The 23,429-nt window shown below is 34.0% G+C and overlaps 1 protein-coding gene across 8 annotated transcripts in view; it reads right to left on the bottom strand.

The window, feature by feature from the left end:
• The window catches only part of LOC117604759 (opioid-binding protein/cell adhesion molecule homolog), a 212,436-nt gene that overhangs the window by 99,740 nt on the left and 89,267 nt on the right, over window positions 1–23,429 (bottom strand). For 5 of the 8 annotated variants that reach the window (XR_013062166.1, XR_013062165.1, XM_076688261.1 and 2 more), the window contains 2 exons: window positions 15,454–15,543; window positions 7,084–8,108 (listed from right to left, as the gene is read on the bottom strand). Coding sequence is in view for 6 of the 8 variants with exons in the window: in XM_076688261.1 (XP_076544376.1) it covers window positions 7,084–7,153 (70 nt within the window). In the remaining 2 variants the exon portion in view is untranslated. Of the gene's footprint in view, window positions 1–7,083; window positions 8,109–14,446; window positions 14,558–15,453; window positions 15,544–16,234; window positions 16,414–23,429 lie in introns of those variants that run through there. The other 3 variants (XM_076688263.1, XM_076688264.1, XM_076688262.1) reach the window with 3 other exon arrangements.

Here is a 23,429-nt window from a genome sequence, read left to right as displayed (position 1 = left end):
TCAAAACTTGGAATTTCAGATCTATAAAGCTTAGAAAATTTGAATTGGATAAATAATAAATTTTTAAAGATTGAAAATTTGTATCCTTTTTTGGGTCACCCTATATAGAGGGAGAAAGGAGAATATGGAATGTGATACTTTGGATAACCCGAAAACTGATTTTGAATAACTGTTGTAACTCATGTCATAGTACGGTGCACTAAATATTGATATTACTACTGCGCCGGTCAGGGGGGCGCGGATATAGTAGACTTGTACTACTTGCGTACAGACTGAACCTCACAAAATGATCTTAATTAACTCCCTTATTTATAAAGATATAGAAAAACTTTTTAAGCAAAATTTGTATAACATTTAAAGGATAATAATATAGAAATAATAATTTTCTATATTTAATTCAAATAAGAAAGAAATGGTTTAACCTTAGAACGGCGGACCATGGAGAGAGCCTTCCTCTAAAAATCATTCTCCCAATACATGAAACTCTTTTAATTAAAAATTATACCTACATTTAACTTTAAGCTAATATATCTGTACATACATTTTCTAAATTTGGGTCTCCATTGACCCAGACTCCGCCGTTCAAGGGCTAATAAGAACTTGTTGCAATAATGGAATAGAAATAAAGTTGCCACTGTAGACGCACCTACACACACGCCCGATTTAATAACGTACCAATGGTACTGGGTTTAATTTTGACATTCTCCAATAGAGTTGAAACGAGGTATGCTCTAAATCCACAATATTCGTCCCTGTAGTTACCCGAACGTGGCATAATAACATCAGCTGCTACAACTTCAATAGAATGCCACAACGTCCTTGCGGTACGCCCCCGCCTCTAAACGACGAACTTGAGTTTGGCAAATTGGGTTCTCGACTTACAATCAACCGCATTCCGCAAACGTGTAACACGTCCGCTTGTGTGCGCAATTCTGGGACAGAGGTTCCTTCGTAATAGCCGGATATCGCTATTGGAACGACAGACGCTTCGGGATCGTTTCGACTATACTTTTTCATCCGGAATAACCGGCGCGAACGTTACAACCAGTGGAGACTTTAGAACGGGGTGAAGATTCCCGGTGAATCATCCCCTAAAATGAGCAACCAACGCACTACCCAGATTGCGATTAAATATTCATAGTACAACTGGACGAATTCGTGAAAGAATTTCATAAATAAATGAAACCAGAATATTTTATATTTAATCTCTGTTTTCAATCTTCACCCTATTCAATCATTCCTAAATTTCCTGCTTCACTCGCAGAATCGCGAGGAAATGAAATAGATCAAAGGATTGTACCGTAAAATTCCAAAGAAAGTCGTGGTCAACAAGAAACAGAAAAGATTGATTCAACGGAGTCAAAGGGGTGCCCGATGAGATTACTCACCGGTAAATGAGGCTGTCGCTTAAAAATGCAATTTTCCGGGACGGTTCTAAGAAAGTTCCGGGCTCGGATGTAATTTCCAGACACCTACCTCGCCCGTTGATCCGGCCATGGATAGCCCGAACGAATATAAACGTGGAAAGAGAGAAAATTTCTTCGGCTAATTCGAACGATGTTTATTCTCCCTAAAGCTAACAGCTGTACTCGCAAGCAGAATAACGTGTTAATTAGAGAACGCGAATAATTGAGTTTCAAGTTCTTCCTCTCTTTTTTTCTCTGTCCACGATTTCCTGCTATCGCGATATTACACAGTACAATCACGTTGTTACCGGATTCAAGCAAGCTTCATCAATGGCGAAACGAATCGAGCATTCGCTGTTTTCGTGTTGCTGTTTAATCTCATTACGACAGTCCGATGCGCCAAACGTTTTTATTAACGGGAATTCTGCACGATCGAACGAGACATTGTTAAATGTTTCTCTTTCTGCTCGAATGGACTCTGGTATATGCAATAATTGTCTATTATTCGGTGATTCCCGTGCATCGAGCAAAATGATTTCTGTTATGAATGGAAAATCAAATAAACAGCGAATGAATTGTGAATAACGCGAAATGAAATGATATTTTCCATTATTCGTAATCAGCTTTTCGTTTATAAGGAGGCTGGATAAGTATCGTTGACTTAAACTCGTGCCATTAACTCTTGCCACTTAAAGGACTTTGAAATATTAAAAGTTTAATAGGATTTTATGACGTAAAAGTACTGGAAAGTAGCATTCATGATGCACCAAATTAAAGCTTAAAGCTTAATAAAAATGACTACATAAACGTTTCATTAATATTCTTAACCCAAAATGGCTGATTCTTCGGCCAACTTGAAGTTTACAATTATTTCAGTAGTTTTGGTCAACAAAGAATCAGAAAATTTATGACATAAAAGTATTGCAAACTAGCATCTATGACACATCAAATTAAAGTTCAAAGCTTAATAAAATGACTGTGTAAATGTTTAATTAATATTCTTAACACAAAATGGCTGAATCTTCGTCCAACTTGCAGCTTACAATTATATTACGTTTCAGTAGTATAGGTCAATAAAACATCAAACCGTACGTAAACTACATTATAGAATCCATACAATTTGTAAAATCTGCCTCTAGCAAAGTGTAAAGCTTCAAATGAATTGGTTAATTAATTATTAACTCCAATAAAGTCATTTTGTATTAACAATATTGATAGAATCGATGAAATGTAATACATTGGACTAATATGAAACCAAGTCCCTCACTATTTACATTTTCTTTAAAAATTTTTAATAAAACATTTGTTAACTCTTGTGTAATATTTAATTTCAATATCTATTCATGGAACATATTAGAATCATTCAGTCTTTATAATTACGAATAACAAATGTTTCATTGTATCTTTAATTGTTTCAATTTAATACACCTTTCAATACACACTCATCGTGACCGGTACACAAATACACTTTTAATTACCCATTTATCAAATATTTCCAAGTATATTCGTGCCACGTAGCTAGTACAGTGAACGGTTTCGACTTATGATGTAGAAACAATTCAATTAACTCACTGTGCTCTGTTTATGTTTATCGAAGCTCTCTCAATTGCTCGAAAATCAAGCAATTATCAATAATTGCATGCAGTTGTGCAATTATTGGAGTACGAATAAACCGAGTACAAAAAAGACACAGTAAAAATTCCGTGAAATCAGCAATCACGAATATATTTAATGTTTGCATTTTTATTTATAGACTTATTTATTCTGAACGTTTGATATGCCTGCCTGTCCTTCTGTTGATATTTATTACCGCATACAGAGCATCGATATTTTTGTAACAAATAATACTGCAATGTAATTATAAGAAAAGGCGAGAAATAAGCGAAATCTGCGAAGGGTGAAAATATTTTATAGACCCATATATTTGCATTAACATCTGTAATCCAGTGATGACACTATTTACGAGCTTTATATGCGATATTCATCTCCCAGGAAGAATTCACTTATTTATCTCGTACAACATAATATCTGGATTAACCTAAACGCATTGGTAGCTGCAAGTCAGTTTAACCTGGCTATCCTATCATCGATTTCTTGCAGTGAGAAATTCACAGAAGAAAATGAAAAATGGATTGCAGCAAGTAATCAGACCGGAATTTACTAATCTCCGTCCAGAGATGAATAGCAATTTTAAAGCCGAGTACGAGAAGATTAACGGCCATTGTAACTAATTCGGTAAAAAGGATTGAATCAGTTGAAACCGGACTAAACCTCGTTGAACGGTCACACGTTTTCTCCTATCTTTTTTCGAACCAGAAAAAATTTACCATCTAACTTTCGAGGAAATAAAAAAGGCACGATTTTCATTTCTGGGTGAATAAAAAAAATTATAGACGCGTCATCGATCTGTGGAAATGAATAATTTCATGGAAATACCATAAAATTAATTGATATATTTTAATTAGGAGTGATTTGTCTAATGATAATCCAAGCAATAATAATTTAAATTATCAACATAGAAATTTTTTAATTGAATCTAAACTAATTTGAAATGAACTATAACAAAATAAACAGGACAATATCGATACAAAATATAATGCCTGTTATCTAATCAAAAAGATAATGTTACATTGACTGATAATTTGTCAGCACACCGATATGGATTCAAATTATCGATAAGATCGCTCGATTGACTATTGTTTCAACAACTCTTTATTGGTAGTTAAATCAGGCAACTGTGATAAGAGTAAAAAACTAAAAAGATAACCATGCCTGGATTACCATCGATGGATACTTTAAACCGTTACTGCTCGGGAAAATACAATTTTATGGCACTTTATCTTCAATATATGGTATCAAATGTTACTCCAATATTGCTTTATAAATAACATAAAAGCTCGTCTAGATTCTACTATTACCGATGTTTTTTAAAGAAATATAATGATTAGATTGCAAATTTCTATGCAAATATACATTTTAACATATATTGAAAAGTTTTGTCTTGTGACGTAAATTTTGTATAATTTCCACCCCTGAAATATTTTTGTTTCATAGATACATAAATATCCTCAGTCTATAAATTAAAATTGATTGAAATCATCTTGACTGTACAACACAAGTCATATTTTTGTGCAAAATGAACCTCACCTAAGTTTCAATGAATTTAACAAATATTTCTCGAATCATAAGTTCATATTTTTTATCGCAAGCATTTGTGCCTGACCCATTTCAAACGAATGAATGAAATTGACAGAAATAATGATTCTTCGAATGACAAGTAACAGAAGATATCTATTCCCCCTCGCATCGAAATTATCGGCAGCTTTCTTCTGGTTGAAGGTTTTCAAGGATCGCGACTGCGTTATTCATGAAACCATTCATCGTATGGAAATCAAGGAGAACGCGATAGCGGTTAAAGTTATTCAAGAATGCCCAGTTGAAATAGCTCTCCGTCTTTTCGTAATTGCAAAAGCACTCGAAGCTTCTTATCTCAGCCCGGCTGCTGTTTCACCGACCTTTTCCTTTGCGATGTTGCGAATTCCTCGAATAACTGCGAATTCCGTATCCTAGCTACAAAAAACCGTCGCGTGTGAACTATTCGATTAAAGAAATTCTTCGGAAACACGAAAGCTCACGAGTAAGACGTTCCGGCAGCTTGTCGAGATCGATAGAATTACCCTACGTGTATAAACTTTAATCACCCGCGCTAGAAATTATGATTAGCTACGTTGCGTAGCTTGAAACAAGCCATACGTCACACGCTAACTTAATCATATTTGCCTGGCGAATGTAAAATATACAAGCGAAAACTTAACTTTCACGTGTTTAAATAATTTCTTTCCTTAGGAGAGTAATTTTCGAACAATTCTCTTGCAGTATATCAACTAACTATCGATAATTATCATCTGAAATATTTTTAAATCAAAGGAACTGGAGTAAAAATTATATGGTGCTAACAATTTTTCTCTTCTGGGCAAAGTTGCCTTGATTTTTTTAGATGGAATTATATATATTTTTTTTAAAGATTTTACATATTAAGATATTAGAAAATAATTCGTGAAATATTTTATATAAAAAGTTAAAATATTTAAATACGACTCAGATCTAGAAAATTAAAATGGAATATTTCAAAAATTAAAAATGTATAAAATTTTCTCAATAAAATAATATTCAAGAAAAATATATAGTTCCATTAAAAAAAAATTAATTAGCCCCAATATAATTATAGCTTCGTATTCAGTGCCTAAGTGGAGTAACACGAAATAACGCGGACCGTCCGTACATTGCAAGTAGTACAACCTTAGGATTAGGCGTACGTAACATTCTTTCTTTGTCCAGTGCTAGAAGGTATAATCGGATTACGATGAATTCATGCTTTTAACGGCTTAAACGAAATGTGGAATTGGTTAATTTCCTATTAACGTGACGATGAAATTTTCACGGTTTATTAAAATTTCACAACTTATCCTTTTGGTACTGTAAACGTACATCCATTACTATACGTACAAATGTTGAAATGAATGTTTAATGACACGTTCATTGGTAAAAGAAAATCAATTCTGGGAGCAGGAAATTTCTGCAGTAGATTTAAAAGTTAATTTTAAATACCTTTAATAATGTGCATTATAATGTGTCATTAAATATGGCAATTTCAACAGTGGTCATCAACGTGTTAATTGTATCTTTTACTTCGATAAATAACATTCAAATTTATTGAAATTAATTTTAAATTTATTTATATAAACTCTGTATCTGAATATAAGGAACGTAATTTGCAAGAGCGACTGGAATCGTGTAATTTTCTATGCAGTATTCCTTTGCGTATTTTTTCATAAATCAATCGAGTGTTGTTGAAATTTGTTTCCCCCCTTTTTCTGCAATTTTTGGCCGCGGGAGATGTCGGAATGAAAAATTGCATTCCATGCACTGGGTAATATTGCAGTAAAAATCGTATAACAAGAATATATTACACGTACTACTGAATGTCACAGAAAAAGGTCATAAGTTCATGTTATAAAACTTTAATATTCAAATTGTATTAATTCTCTACTTCTCAAAAATTTTTAAATCCTTTTTACTTCAACGTGAGGATGGTTCTTGTTATTTAAATGTTTTGGCACTTTTATTGAAACCAGGCGGATACTTTCCACGATGAAAAATATTAATTATCCATGATAATAAATGGATAGATAAAAGCTAGAAAATTATTTTTACTTTTGTCAAAATCAAATGCATTTATAATTAAAACTTTATCATGAATTTATAGAAATAATGAAAGCATTGCAACTCTGTTACATTTCATATGAAAAAATTTATATGAATTAATTAATGCAGTGACATAACTACTAATTAACGCTAAAAGCTGTATCATCCTGATCTGAATCCCTGTATTATCCCGCTAATTATTATATTTGTTCAATTATTAATGATATTATAATATGCATTCCCCGGCTGGAAATTACAATATTAAAATATAAACCGATTTCAAAATATCGAACGTATGCTTTCGATCCCGTTACTAATTTCCTAATTATCAGAGTAAAAGAAAAAGGGTTAATATCCTTTACAGTGACACGAATTCTTTTCCAAACGAGTGAACAACATTCTTTTTTTTCACCTCAGAAACTGTGCAGGCAACATACGTATCGATGGAGGAATAAAATGAATAGAAACTCACCGATTTGATGCGAAAGGAAGGTGATTAATGGTAGCGCCACGTACAGCCATCTTCTACGACGGTCCTTCATGATGTCACTCTTCCTTTCCTTCTGTTCTCTACGTTTATCCCTCTTCTTTCAAGAAAAGAAGAGCTTCGACGAACGTAAACACACCTCCGATCTCCTTGATCAATTACTCACAGAGATCGTCGTAGACTGTTGAAATCACGATCCGGATTCACCCACATCACTGTCACTCTGTTACCCTTTCTCTTCGTTTAGCTTATTTGCGTTCCGTATGCAAATCACTGTCCAGAATCATAACTGATCGCGATATCACTTATTCGAATCGGGGTCAATGCTCGAACGGTTTAGCACTTGATTTATCACTCATCGCGCGAACGATAAACGTCACGGATCACTGTCGCCTCTTTAAATATCCTTACAGGATCAACGTTAACGGGCAACGACGTCGACGTCGACACGCCAGCGTCGAGAAAGGGATACCTTACAGTTGTCAGTCGATAAGGATTCTACGATCCGGCCCGAAGCTTTTCGATCACTGGCTGACTACGGAGGCGAGGATCCAACGCGACCGGAAGAATTGTATTATTCATCAGACACACAGGTTTGACCCGGGATAGGATTTACGATCCCGCACTATCGATTCGCCGAATTCATTTGTAACGTTTCAACGGAACCGAGCATTGTTTAGTTTCTTTAATGTTTGAATATTTTAGAGAATTAGATCGACCACTTTTCCTACAGAAAATCACCTGTTTCCTTTTTTCTTTTACTGTAGTACTCCTTCAGAGTTCGATTCGACCATCAGTTTTTATGAAACACTTCACAGTTTGGATTTCGAATCATAAAAATCACAGAATTTTGTTTAGTCTGATATCACACTTCAGTTTGCGATGTCCAATTTATCGCGCGAAGGACTCAGAGGATGAGTAATTAAGCGAACGTTAATTAGCTATTAATTTAGTTCCTGAGTTTCTGGAATCCATTGGTTCTGATGATCCTGGTTGAGCCTTTTTGTGTCCTGAAACAAAAATGAAATAAATTTGTTAGACATTTAATCAATCCACGAGAATATCTTCATTTTAATTTACAGTAATATTTTGATTTCAATATTTTTTCATATTTGTGGAGTAAAAAGATAAACCCTCGTACTTTGCACCAAACGTGAGATTGATTTACCAGGGCATTTCGATATCGTATCGAAAATATCCAATAACTGGTCCATCGCTCAAACTTCACGCCCATCGATTCTCTTACACCGATCGCTGGTACAGTTTTACTCTGAATTTGTTTGCTGAGTTACTGGTTACATATCCATGTATCCTAGCAAACTTCCCTTTTCTATATTTGAATAATACCTTGTACCTTTATTTTTATTAATTAACCATTGTGTATATAGTCGTTTGATCAATTAACCATCGAACAGCGGAATCGAAACGAAATTAAATTAAAATTCGGGCTCTCTCCGTGGTCCGCCGTCCGAAAATTAAAAATTGGTTCCATTTTATTAACTGAATTTTTTTAATGAATTTATTATTATTTTCCTGTTTATTTTTCAAATAGATCTACAATCCTTATTCTGGAAATCTTCAAGAATCTACATTTGAATAATTTTCCAAAAAATTGCTTCAACTAAAATTTTAGTGCCGTTTAAAATTGATCGATACAACTATAGCGTGAAGTAACCATACTCTGGTGGAATAATCGAACCGGAAGTGTACCATCTCGGACAATTCTTAGCCAACAAGGTGAATTTCATGAATTTATAGTCGGGGAACGTTGAAGGTAGAGCAGCCAGTGGTGATTGATACAGGTCGGCAGAGCTCTTAAACGAATCTCGACAGTTAGAGAACGACGGTACAAATCCCAAGGTAGTTAAGGCGTCTTAAGCGTCTTGTATGCATTCGTCCGATTCTACAGGAACGAGATGTAATTGGCTCCTTCTATCCTCGTCCTCCATACGATCCGAAGTTTGAAGTTCCGTTGGTATAGCACCGTCGTCTACCAGGTGCACCGGCTAGTCCGACGGATTAAAGTAGCCCAGAGTCACGCGTATAGCTGTACAATTTAAGATTGACCTACGAGACGATTACAGTATGTCCCAGAGGACGAGTATGACCGGGATTCAGACAACTGGGCCACCGGTTCTAGCAATACTCAACAGACCACAGGGAGAAGAAATTGCAACCCACTACCTCTGCTATATACACCCCTGAACCATTTGCGGAAACATTTTATCTTGGGAAAAGGAACTGTGGCGAATTCTACACTCGTGCTGCTTAGAAATTTGATTAAAGTTACGTGTTGCTTTTTAGGAAAGTGGAATGCTCTCTATCTGTACATTTGCCATCTTATCGATTATCTATTGGTTATTGGTATTATTCGCAATTTCAAGTATTAATAAGGACATTTTTAATTAGGTAAGTGAAAAAATTTTTAGAATTTTTCAAATTATAATACCTTTTACCTAAATCATCATTCAATATATCAAGTACTAATAAGGACATTTTTAATTAGGTAAGTGACAAAGTTTTAGAATTTCTCAAAATGTAAATACCTTTTACTTAGATCATTCAATATATCAAGTACTAATAAAGATATTTTCAAAAGTCAATAACTTTCCACTTTGAACATCATTCCATATACCAATCAACTCACAAGAGTAAATCAAATTGCATTTGTAATACAATTACGACCAACGTTCGTGTAAAGGATTGTCCAAACTTACAGACAATTGCCCACGGACAGTCGGCAAACAGTCTGCATACATTGCCCATGGACGATCTACAGACAACAGAAGACAAAATACAAATCTGCAAGCAGTCCATAGACAAGTATTGGCCTCCCTTTGTTCTCTGTTGAAATGGAAAACAAGAGATAATGTCTGTTTACAAAGTGTCTTACACACCCAAGCAGAGATTACTGTTTCCTTTCGACGATACGTTTGGTTTAATCTTCAGTAAGAAATTTACAAAATTCTCAAATTGTAAATTGATTTCTAGACTTAAGTCCTTTGCGTACTGAAATATTGATTTCTATCTCTACTTGATAATTTTAACAATTATATTAATTACACTCTGAAAAATGGTAATTTCATGGTGCGTTATTCACTGTAGACGAAAATAATATTTACACAATGTCGACATCGCGAAAGCCATCGAAGAAGAGAAGGAACCTCTTAATCACCGTTAGAATTTCTCTGGAAATGGAGGGTCGGAGCGAATAGGAAGTCTATTCGAGAGGAAACTGCTGGAGCCTCGATCACCGAGAAAATGGTCTTTCGTCGACGCACTAATTCGACGGTTACATGGCAGCTTCCTGCCAACTAAGCAATCGTATCTACGAGCTAGAGGTACCTGGCTACGAGTACATCGGGTCTCTTGGTTTACATAACACAAAGATGGACACAAAGCTGGATCCTCGGTCCCTGGATGCAACAGTTTGGAGACGAAACAAGTGCACTTCCGTTGTTTTAAAAAATGAATTTAAACGAGACGAAACATTAGAAACGTTTGACAGCAAGAATTGCTAAAAGTACACGGAGACAAATATTTTTCTGAAAAAGGAACGGTTTCGATGTCTGAAATGTGAAAATAAAAAGAAAAGCTATTTTTGAAACGTTAACTGAGGACCAAAGAAGAATTGCAGAAAATATTGATATATGAAGGGGAAGAGGAACCAACACGAGATAACGTAACTTTGTTCACTTTGTCGTGACACCGTATTAAATTCACGTACCGCGAAAACAATATCTTTCACTTAGCACTTAATCGAACAAACGATACGCTGCACAAACTCGTCAAAAGCACACACAGAACGTTGGTAAGCGATGCGAAAAGATGTAGAATACCCTCATTCACTCTCACCATGAAAAGTACGTCACCCGTTGCACTCTGCATCACACGATCCCATCTAATCTGACAAGCTCAAAAAGGGAACGGCGTTATAGAAGATTGGTCTGTCGGCCCGTGTAACTGCTTCATTTTCCAGCGAATTTCTAAGAGATTTCCTCAGGAAATTTCGCCCTTCGCTAACTCCTCTACACCGTTGAGGATTCACGCACGAATAACACCCGTCTGATCATTATTAATTTCTCTTCGTTTTCAAAGATTTCAAAGCTTGAAAAAATCACACCGATCATCTTAAATTTTTCTCTTTTAATTCTATTCTTTCAAGAAGCTTTGGTGATAATTAATCAATCGGTGAAATTTTTTGAAAATAATTTCCGATTATTAATTACTATCATCTCTAGTAAATATTACTAGATTTACAAATTAATTTTGTGTTAGAAAATGAAATTACAACTGGGGCTTTCTCCATGGTCCGCCATTCGAAAATTAATATTATGTATATAAATTAATTCTATGTCGTTTTTAATTGTAGATTTACTTTTAAAAAGTTATGATAATTCCAATTATTGTACGAAATTTTAAATATAAATTAAATATTTAAAAAAAACAAAGAGTGTCTTCTAATAGAATAACTATTACCGAATGGTACCCATCTTTAAGTACAAAATAAATAAATTAATATACATAATTATGCTTTAATAGAGTCAAATACGCGAATAATTTCTGCTTTAAAAGTCAGTTATTTTAATGAATATGTTTGTTCTCATATTAATTTGTACATCATTATCCCCTGTTCTTTACCACGCATATTCCATCATCATTTCTTGTTCCATGATACAGAGCTAGTCATCAAAGCCCTGTAACCGTTGGTAATAATAGCATGATTGTGTCATTATGTTCAGCGCCATGCTAATTAGCTTCCCAACGTTTCAACGTATTACAATCTTCCATTTTACGCTTTATACACTCGCTCAAAATTTCCTGCAATTTTAATATTTCGAACCAGACGCGTTCGATTATTATTTCATCGAAAGGATTCAATTTTATAGATCGATGTTACGCGCTTGTTAAAATTACGCCTCAAACAACGCGATGAAAGTTAATAGCGTTTAAGGTAAACGAGTTTCGTAGCGTAACTGCTGAGGTATCGTGAAAAACATACGCAAATTGTTTTTGTTTAAAGTTGACGAAGTTACGCAACTACCTTAGTAATTGTTCAATTAAGTTCGAGGAACAAGGGAAACCCTTGAACTGATTTGGTAGTTTTACTTTGACCACCTCGTTTGTTCGCGTTTCGCAGACCATTCAATTGCAATTAATAGAATAAGAATGTAATTAGATGGTACATTTTAGCCATTTTATGTTTCAGATGAAATTAAACATTTTGCAAAATAACCCTTTTCATATTTAAATTTTCAAGTCGCAGTCTTATAATATTTCCTTTCATTTCCTTATTTTTATTAATTCCATTGAACGCCATCTGTCTGATATAATGCTGGTATTATTTGTTTAGTATAAAGAATTGTTTATGCAGCGATTGCAGTCTTACAGGAAAATCGACGAGAAAAAGAAGCTTATCATTGCTGCATTTACGTTCGAACGATTGAACGTCGTTCCTCGGATAAATTCAACGCGAAAAAGTTCCAATTTCTTATCGCCTGATCTTTCTAATGAAACAAGATAATTTTAAAATTTGCTAAATCAGAAAATGAATAAAAAAGTTTGTACAAAGTTATTTCACAAAGGTGCGTTTGTAAAAATTATAAAGCAATCTGTAACAGCTACGAACCGTATGAAATTTAGTAAATAAAAATGCAATAATATTTGAAATTTATTTCATGACGAGCGTAACATTCACGTCAAACATTTGTCAAACAATCTTTTTACCGTTCAGTTCAATCTGAAAATGTTTACCATGTTTTTTGAACCCAACGTTTACAATGAATTTGCTGTTTGCAAGAATAACAACGACAGTTGACATGTTTCACGGGGAGGAAAAAAAAATAAATGTCAACGGTATTTGTTCAGTGTACGCTTCTCAGTACATACATCGAATTTTAATCCCGTTTTATTTAACGTTTGCAAAAAATTGTAACTGCGGAAGAAGTAACAACAATCTGTTGATTTTTATATTAAAAAAAAATCAAAGAAAAATTAAAAATGCAGTGTTGCATTCTTATTTTTTTAACTAAATAACTCATGCTAATAATTTTTGAATTAATATACAGAACTGTTTGAAATATTTAATTAATATTTATCATTTTACTGAAAATTCCAAAATTGAAAAGGGTAGTTATTAAAAGTAGATTTATTAATTGAATTGCAAAATCAACTCAACTTTAGAATATTTAAGCTATGGTTCCTAATTTATGTTTGATAATTACGATCTATAGTCAAACAATGCAATTTATTACGAAAATGAGGATATACAGTTCCAACACGTCGGTGCGATTGAAATTCAGGGGTGGAATTATTCTCAGGAAACAGTGGTGTTAATTAACTCTCAAAATCCTATAATTCGACACTGTTGAATTATTTTCTTTAGAGCTATGAGAAAGGTGCAGTGTACACTAGCGATCATCCACGATTTCAAAGAGAATTTATCAAAAATTTTGAAAAATCCCTTTCCTAAATCAGAATGAGTTTTATTAAAAAATTCGCACCTATCGTAAAATCGGAGGTTCAATTCTCTCACAAAGAAGAATAAAATCGCGAATGCAGAAAATGAAAAATTCCTGAAAAACCCTTTGACCCTGCACCCTCATCTCAAAATAAAGAAACTAAGCTCTCGTTTCAAAAGAATTAGGATAATTAAATTCAGGATTCAAAAGGAAACCTTTGACCATTACTACTTAATTAATTACATTATATTCCCATTTCTTTGTTATCAATTTTAATTAGAATTATACCTAAATTCACAATCCAAAGATAACAGGGTAAACTAGAAGAATACTATCACAAAGTCTAGAAAACTTTCTCCAATTAATAGCAAATTTGTAATATTGTTTATCCTTTATTATCAATCTTAATTAAATTCAAGATTAAAAAAAAGAAAGAGAATTAACTTTAAGAAATTTAAACAAATCGCCCGAAAAAGTTCATTCAATAATAGCAAAATAAATAATTAACCCTCTGTAATCAACCTGAAATTACCAGTCTCAATTAGAATCTCAATTCCTTGCCAATAAGTCAAGCTCCTTATCGAAGGGATTCGATATCATCGAACTGTAACGAAGCTGCATACCGCATCGCAACAAAGCCATCGACGGCCTCTAATTAGCGTCTGTTACACCCAATTATACAACCCCTAACGACCGTGCGTATCATCTGTAACGTTGTTAGAAAACCTTTCGATCCCATTCACGAGCTCACTGGACCCGCTCTTTGTAACCATCCACGTGGTAGCCACGTAAGTATCCGAAATAGAAAAACAATAATAAATCTCGGCGACGTTCGTGTCTCGTGCACAGAATAATATTTTCCTTATTTATCTCACTGAAACGCTTACGGGCGATCGTGCGACGATAGACGAGCGATAACGTCCTCGAAATGAACTTCTGTTACGATAATACGCGTACGATGTTATCCTCGCGTAACGGTTTGTCCGCGACTGAAAGCTTACGGGCCAATCCCGTCCGTGTTTCCTAGTTTGCCCGTCACAGCGCTGCCACCCTTACTCGAATTCACCCCGTACCTTTACCACCCTCGAATCATCCCCTCTCTGTCCTGCACAGCAACCCTCCCACCGATCCATTAGTCCATTGCTCCATGACAAAAACAACCCTCTCGGTGTCCCTCTTTGTCGCGGAGGCTGCTAAACTCTTTCCAGGTGCATTCTTAGCAGGTGATGGGCACCTGAACTTTCCATTCGCTTCTATATAGACCCGCGTCTCGATAATTCAACACTTTTATACGACTCGTGTTTCGGTCTCGAACTCCGATGTATTTTTAATTGAAAGTGACGCCTCGATTTGGTACTTTAACCTTACGAACGACCGGGTTTCATTGCACCCGGGTTAAAAATACGGTTGCAGATTGAGAAGGGTAGGAAATGAATTATTAGGGGATATGAGTGTCTTTGGACCGAGATATTTGTTTGTAATATTGTTTAGAGTAAAAATGTATCTGATTTTTAGTATAATGACTGTTTTAAATTAAAATAATAGATAAATAAATGAATAAATCAAGGATTTAAATAATTTCTCATTTTAATTATGAAAATTTCAAACGACTACTTGAGATATTGTTTTGTTCAATATATGAAGATTTTTTGTTTAAAAATTTCACTGACTTATAATTCAGACACCAAAGTATACTATGGTGAGTCTGGGTCACGATTGACCCACCCTCATCGTTCAACTTTGGTTAAATTACGTAAAGTTCTATGTAACATTGGACGTTAGACATTCAGCGAAATGTGACAGCTGCAATCATGAGCATATCGACGGAATATCAAGAGTTAGAATTCTCGAGAAGAGGAAACTCATCTCGGTGCTGAATGGTAAGATTACTGACCTAAAATGCTGGTGGACATGAATAGGGGGAATCCTCTACCCTTGGAATTTCGTTGAAAGTTCTTCTCCTCAGGGGTTGGATCTAACGACCCTATAAGCAAAGTAACGAAATCTGTAAAATATTTTGTCTTTTAAATCGTCCTCGTCAATCTTCCTTGCCGTTTAATCATTTCGAACAGTTTAATATATGCACAGTAACGTTATTGCAACTTTACATTATAATATTCCTAGTTTTATTAACTATTATACAAAATATAATGCTATAAAATTTGTCAAACTAACATACAGTCATTGCAAGATGCCTAATTACAATCTATTAAAATTAATAAAAAGATTTAATGGAACACCTACAGTTTTTAAAATGCACAACCCTCAAATGACAGAGCCAACTGATTACTAACCCCAGGCATGATTTAATTTCAAATTTCTCTTCATTCTCATTTCTTAAATTTTATATTGTTTCTTTAGAGATTATTTTTATAAACTATGACTAATTTGAACAAGAAACGCGCGAAAGGAAAAAACTAGAACAACGCGAAAAAAAGAGATCAGTACATGTCAGACATATTTCGTACTCTACTTCTCTTGCGTGTAATTCTTAGCGTGTCCATTATTTTGAAAACTGTCTAACACAAAAATTGTTCAAATTAGAGGCATTCTTAGTGACGTATAAAATTTCGCAATGAATTTTAATGTTTTAATATGGTGAAGAGATTCGAAATTATTATTATTAATAATAATATAAATAATTAATTAAGCCATTTAAATATTTGTCAACTTACTGCGAAATTATGATGTTGATTACCATAGGAATACTGTATATTGCTATACAGGGTGCTCAGCAGGGGTGGAAAGCCTTTGAGAGGGTGGTAGCTGGGATGATCTTGAATAACTTTTTCCTTCATCACAATGTTCATTAAGGCGTAGTTTTTAAATTATAAACGAAAAACACTGGCCAATCACAACCGCATAACGCGCAAGCTCAAACGCGGGAGCATCGGCTACGAGTACCGCGCTCGACCGCGGTCGCGAACAAACTACTTCAGCTGCGCGTCGAGCTCGGTTCGTAGCCGACACTCTTACGGCCGCGCATGCGCACTATGCGCGCTCCGATTCCTCGCTTCTTTTTATTAATAATTCAAAAACTAAGCCTTAACAAGCATTTGGGTAAAGGAAAAAGTTGTTCAGGATCACCCCAGCTACCACCCCTCAAAAAATCTCCACCGTTAACCCAACACCCTACATATTATAGCTATTATAGCAGAGGTACATTAATCCTCGAACACCAGACCACGGAGGGAACTACAATTTTAATTTAATTTTCTATTTCATATTATTTTCATTTTCTAAATTTTAATATAAATATCAAAATTATTATTCTTGTATTATTCTTGTAATCCAGGCTCCAGGTTCAAGGGTTAAAGATAGTAATTTTTAATCTAATTTCATAATTAGATAAAAGCAAATCAAGCACACAATCTTAAATCTCGAAAAACAGAATCATAAATCCTAAAATAATTAATAATGTTTGTTACTTCTTTCAATATATAGAATCTGCAATTTTCTTGAAGTGCTTTTTTAAAAAATACTTTGTATAGTGACACGGACAAAATTTATTTCCCTTTCCATTCTTTTTAGTTGAGTCACGATCGATCGTTTAAGGAGTGGAACGACGTATCGGTAACAAGTTGGTCCATGAAATATTTTCAACTAATGCATTATGCATTCGGCTCCCAATTCAATATCGAAAAAAGAAAAGAAAAAAAAAAATTATTCTAAGAAAGAACACCTCTTCTTTGAAAGATTCTTCTCATTCAATAGGTTCTATCCATCGGCAGCGATATCACGCATAGTAAATTCAACATTGCTATTCTATATTCAAATTTGACCCACTGCAGGGGATATCACTTTAACGTACGATGTTACTATCAAATATCCATGTGATAAGTAATGGCTACTGTATCTTGATCACAGTATTCGTCTTCGCGACTGAAAATATGTTTTCAAAATGGGTTACATCTATTTCAAAAGAAAATATTCATCGTGAAACACTGGCTCCCTTTTTCCCCACGGAGATTCATTCAATATTCATTTTTTTTGATGTTGAAAATATTAATGTATTCAGAATAAGATTTTATAAAGGAACAGCTACTTGTATTGGACCATAAATTAAAATATGCTTTATTTTCGGTACATCCATTATTCATTGTGTAGAAGAAACTCAATTTATTTTCTTTCTCAAACAAAATACTTCAATTACATCCGAAGGTATGCATAAAATGCAATATGTAAATTTAGGTATTTATTATATAATTTTATTTAGAATAAAAAGAAATCAATAAAACTGTTATAAAAATAAATAAACAATTCAAACAAATGCACCAAAATTTTACAATAACTAGAAATAGAGAAAGGGTGAATTTTCGCCCACATAGCATGTAGAGTTTACCCCCTGCCTCACGATTTTTATAGTGATTGAATTGCTTGTTTATTGCCCCAATGCAGAAATGGAGAAAGGAAACTAAAATATAGCAAGGTAGGTACATAGAAATTTTCAAATTTGTCAACCATAAGAAATTCATACACTAAAAATTAGAATTTATAGAGAGGTGCGAGAATTCAAAAATATTGAGCCTGCATTGTATAAAAGAATTTTACTATATATCTTTTATACGTTCGTCCACTTTGACACTCTCTACAACTCTCAATTTATCTTTAAATCCATCTGACTCAAGGGTGTGTTTGAGGGTAGAGTGGTTGATAGATCCCAAACTCTCAGCTTTCTATCTCACCCAGAAATAGGTTCGATTTCCTCTCTATAAAGTTGTACTACACGTAACTGCAATATACGGTGTTTATAAAGTTTCTTTAAGCTCAGGGATGTGATAACTTTCGCCGATATCGATCATAAAACCGCAAGCTTAGTCAATACTCTTCAACACACGATGCACTAATGCTAATTAAACCTTAATGATCGTATGTTATATTTGACTGTAAGATCTTGATTATATAAAAAGAAAAATCGTGTGTTACGTTGAAAATGTGAAAAAAATTGTATTATGTCTTTTTAATTAATCTGCATTTAATTACATCTTCTGGCATTAAAATTATATTATTTATCCAAGGTGGGAAATGAAAAATTTAATTTAAGAACTAATTAAAGAATGCATCCTGAGTAATTTAGAATAATTATAACGTGAAATTGTAATCATCAAAAGTGGAAATTCTAATTACCAAAAACAGAAGTAATTAATATTGAAATTTTAATTACTCAAAATAGAAATAATTAATATTTAAATACTAATTATTAGAAACATGAAATATTCTCAATGTAGCTATTATATAACATTCTTTCTCCCTCTTTTTCTTTGGAATTCATTGTCATTTCTTTTTACTGACCTATGCTTTTATTCCTTTTCCTTTTCTTTTGGCTCTTCTTTGATCATTTTCGATCATTCCCCCTTTTTGGATGCAACTTTCTGTCACTTCTCCTTTTACCATCTTTTTTCTGTTCTGTCTGCCTTAGATCGTTTCCTTTTCCTTTGTCTTTATTCATGCTCATCTTTTTTTCCTGATATGCAGCTCCACTGCTGGCCAAAGCTACCACTTCCTCGTGCTCCTAACCCTTCGTTATTCTATCTACCCTTTTTATTATATGTTCCGCTTGTGCTTTTTCTACTTCTTTTCCTTCCTTGCTGTTTCTTCTCCAGCATTTTTTTTCACCTTCAACTTTTCTTCTACTCTTTTCCTTTGTCTTGGCTTATCCTCCTTTCTTTATCAGACAATCTCACCTTCTTCTGTTCTTATGTGTGACAAATTTCTTTTAATTCAAAGGATTGATTCTATTTGCCATTTTGTAAATTCTCAGTTGGAAATTAATACTTAACTCATTTTTTATTGTAATCCCCATTTGGAGATTCAAGTACTTAGCTGAACAAAGATCAAGGGATTATAAAAGAGATTTAACTATAAATTCCATGAGTTTTAATGAGAATTCGTAATATGCTATATTAAAAATAAAAGCATGTAAGTAAAAAATATAATATTAAATACTGAAATATTTAATTTTATTTTTAGTAGATAGTGTTTTATCAACTAATTAATTACAATTAGAGTAATTAGAGTAATTAAGTTCCATTTTATTAGCCCTGTCATATTTTATTCGACAAATGATTTAACAGCAATTTTGAAAAAAGTTTTATACAGGGAAAAGAAATCCTTTGTAATGATTGATATGTTTGCTTATAACCGATTCAACCAACAAGTATTCAACTAGTTAAAATGTTAAAGTTCATGTCTTAGATTATTCATCGAAGAAAGCAAGACAAACTTTAACTTTACCAGCAGTTTCAGCAATAATGATCAGCAAATGTTGGCAAGTAACAGCGGTATACATTAGCACAGTACGTGCAATACAAGCACTAGTTAAATATTCTGTAGCAAAGTTTCGAATTTCAAAGGAGTTCTAATACAGAACGATAATTTCATACAAAGTTCCAACGCGTTTCTAATTTACAGATTAAATAATTCTTTACAGAAACTGAGCGTTGCAGCTTGGTGTCAATCTCCAAATTACAACTTATCTCAAATGTAATTAAATAGTTCAAATATGTTCAAATAATCACCTTAATTGAGGACATAATATTCTAAACTATAATCATTAATTTCTAATTAACAAAGTTCTTATATTTGATTAAAACTTGTATCTAAACATCAATTTAATATTAAGCCAATGTATATATTAACAATAAGAAAATTTCTGCAAAATTATTATAATACTCCTCGCTTTATCTTGCCTATAGCTTCCTCCTGCTTTAAGACTCGACCTCAACATGCTGGCTACTTGTTTCCTCTAAGCTTGTCTAACATAGTTTCCAAGTCCCCATTTTCCCCAAAACCCATGATTGTACATAATTTTGGTTTCCCTTACCTCAAATTTGTCTTAGACAGGATGTTTACAAACTGTGGGCAGAATCTCCACGATATTCATAGAGGAACATTAAATATGTATCGGTGATGGTCAACAGAATCTCCACTATTCAACTTGCTAACGGTACCAGGACAAACATTGCTTTTAGTATCAATATTAATAAAAATTTTCCAATTAAATAACTAGTAATATTTGTAAAATTTTCAATATTGTTAATGCTTTATTTTTTAGGTAACATATTACTTAGATAGATTAAAATGAATGAATTCAATTTAATCAATTTAATCTTCACAGATTACCATACATTTTTAATAAACTTTTTCTTTTTAATTTCGATTAATCCAATCATATAAATTTTAAGCGAAAAAATTGAAGGACAGTGAGAAAATCGTATGATATCAAATTGAACTATGTTCAAAGTGTTAAACATTATGTAGGGATTCGTGAAAAATAGGGACTGCCAGCACCGGAAATCGAACCGAAGATCTTCCCAGCCGGCTTACCTTATCCACCACGCCACCACCAGTCCACTGACATCTCTGCTCCCATAATTCCTCTTTATATTGGGTCTAAGGGATCCCACATTTGGTTGTTCCCGAATATCTGTCTTCGTCTTACTTTCACCCAGATTCTACCACTGTTATATGTTTTTATTTCAAAGTATATCTACCCCCTTTCTTATATCTCAAACTTTGTTACCCTAATACTACCCTATTTCATTTCTTTTGTTACTGGAAACTTGATATTTTTTGACCATCGTATCGAGATTATCCTTTTGGGATCAGCCGGAAAGCCAGAACTTTGCTTATATCAAACTTGACATTCATGAACTCCGTACTCCTATAATTTAGAATTACTTGTTTCCTGTGTCTCGTCGCGAACTATTGAGTAATTCCACAAGTAATCCTACAAGTAATGATATTTGCAAGAAATACGGTGTTAGACTAACTTTATGATGCAGAGATTTGCCTGGTTTTGTGTGGCGAAGTCACGTAACGAAGGTACGTGACTACGTGTATAATACGAGGGATCACTTTGTATTTTGAGATTCTCTAACTTTCATTATACAGACTCGTCGATTACATTGTAGTTTCATCGTAGTTCAGTTTAATGTACTGTAATTATATCGAACGTGAAACATAAACGTTCACAGACGTTTATAAATTTTCCAACTTCCCTCGTATCTTTTTCGAAAACTAAAAGTACCCTTCTAGCCCTTAATATCATTTAATTAACGCAGGAGTTAAATTTTATTATCTGCACGATTACTCGAAACAGACTGTATTATCCAAATGCTTGTACGTTCCAATTTCGAGTTTCCAGCTTTACGTTGCGCACGCGTTGATTGTTATCTGGTAATTAGTAAAATGTTCGTAAGAAAACCATGTCACGATTGCGCTTATCGTGTTAATCGATGTTTACAGCGTTACAGTCACGACACGCACCTTATTGCCAAGAACTCGTATCGCAGGTGTTAGGTAGCACGAAATTGTTTCCTTGGAAAATAACTCCAGACATGGAATTCGGAACGTAGCACGAATATTTGGACCGAGTGCTAATAATTACAATATGGACAATTCACGCTATTAATCCTTTGAGGAAATATGGGGAGCATCAACTTAACCCTTTGAAGCCTCCTGGTACATACCTGTACACTCGCGATCAAAGCAGGCTGCTTAGAAAAAATTTTGACGTTTCGGGTTCCGACCCTTTCCCTTAGGAGGCCCCGAGGATATCCCGTATATATAGACCTATGACCCCCCCACTACATGCGCAAGTTTTTAATAAAATTAATAATAAATTAATAATAAAGCTTTTAATAAAATTCCAAATGAATTTCATTTTGAAGTTCTAAAAAAAAAATAAAATTATCACATATGAAGAACACAATAATTTACTTGAAAATTAATTATAATTTCCATAAGTCACCCTGAATTACACGGTTTAAACGTAGACCAAATAATATCCCACCGGTGGGTTAGAAAATGTTAAGTCCAACATCCATAAAAAAGAGATTAATGCAAATTCGCATGTTACGACATCGATCTACTAGTACCCAGAATACTTTCACTTTGATAAGAGTAATTTTAACCCCGTGCAATTCCAACTTCGTGCTGCTCGTTGGATCTCCATAGATAAGATACAATCTCACGTTTACGCGCCTCGAAAATGTCCACAAACACGAGCTTTTTAACACGAACATAAGTTCATATACAATATATATAAAAGAATTTTCTTTATCTGATTCATTTCAGAAAATACCATCTATTTTTTTTTTAATTTCCTAAATTCACCATAGCAATTTTTGAACGAATTTTTAACAATTTCCAAGTATTCCTTAGGTATTAAAATTTTAATTAGTACCTGAGACAGTAACTTCTTTTCTTTTTAAATTTTTCCAGGCCAAAGTGAAATCTCTACTGTATATTAAACAAAAAAGAAAAAATTGCTCAGAAATGTAGGAAACGATCTGATAAATTCAAGTGAAACTTATCGAGGGTTGTATCAACTTTAAACATGAATGCCTTCGTTCGAGCTAATACATCAAAACGATTGTTTAATCACTTTGTAAGTGAAAGAAAAATTACGCTCGGGGCGGATCAGTAGTTTCTATGCGATAAGCACAAGCTAGCCTCATCAAGTATCCCGAAGTTTCCGTCTTTAAATGTTCACAGATTTTTCATAAAATCCTTCGCTCAGCGAAGTTTCGTTCAAATTTTCATCAGCACCGTAGGAAGGTGGAAACTATCGCGAAACTTTCCCGAAAAGTTCAAGCTCAAGCTCCGTTGTGTCTGGCCGCGAAGAGTTGGGTACACGCAAACGCATCCGGCGTCAGCAGCTATCGCGTTTCCTCTTCAAAACACTCGCTCCTATGCATTTGTCTTCATTTCTAGCGCCATTCTACCCGGTACACATTATGATTTAAGATCATAGTTCTTTGGCGAAGGAAAAGAATTAAGAGACATTCATGACAACGATGTCAGAGAAGAAAGAAATGCGAGCTCCTTTGGGCACGTTCGAGCTTGTGCATCGTGTTCAACGATAAT

This window comes from Osmia lignaria, chromosome 5, assembly GCF_051020975.1.
Source record: "Osmia lignaria lignaria isolate PbOS001 chromosome 5, iyOsmLign1, whole genome shotgun sequence".
NCBI lineage: Eukaryota > Metazoa > Arthropoda > Insecta > Hymenoptera > Megachilidae > Osmia > Osmia lignaria.
This window is presented reverse-complemented; position numbering and strand designations above follow the sequence as displayed.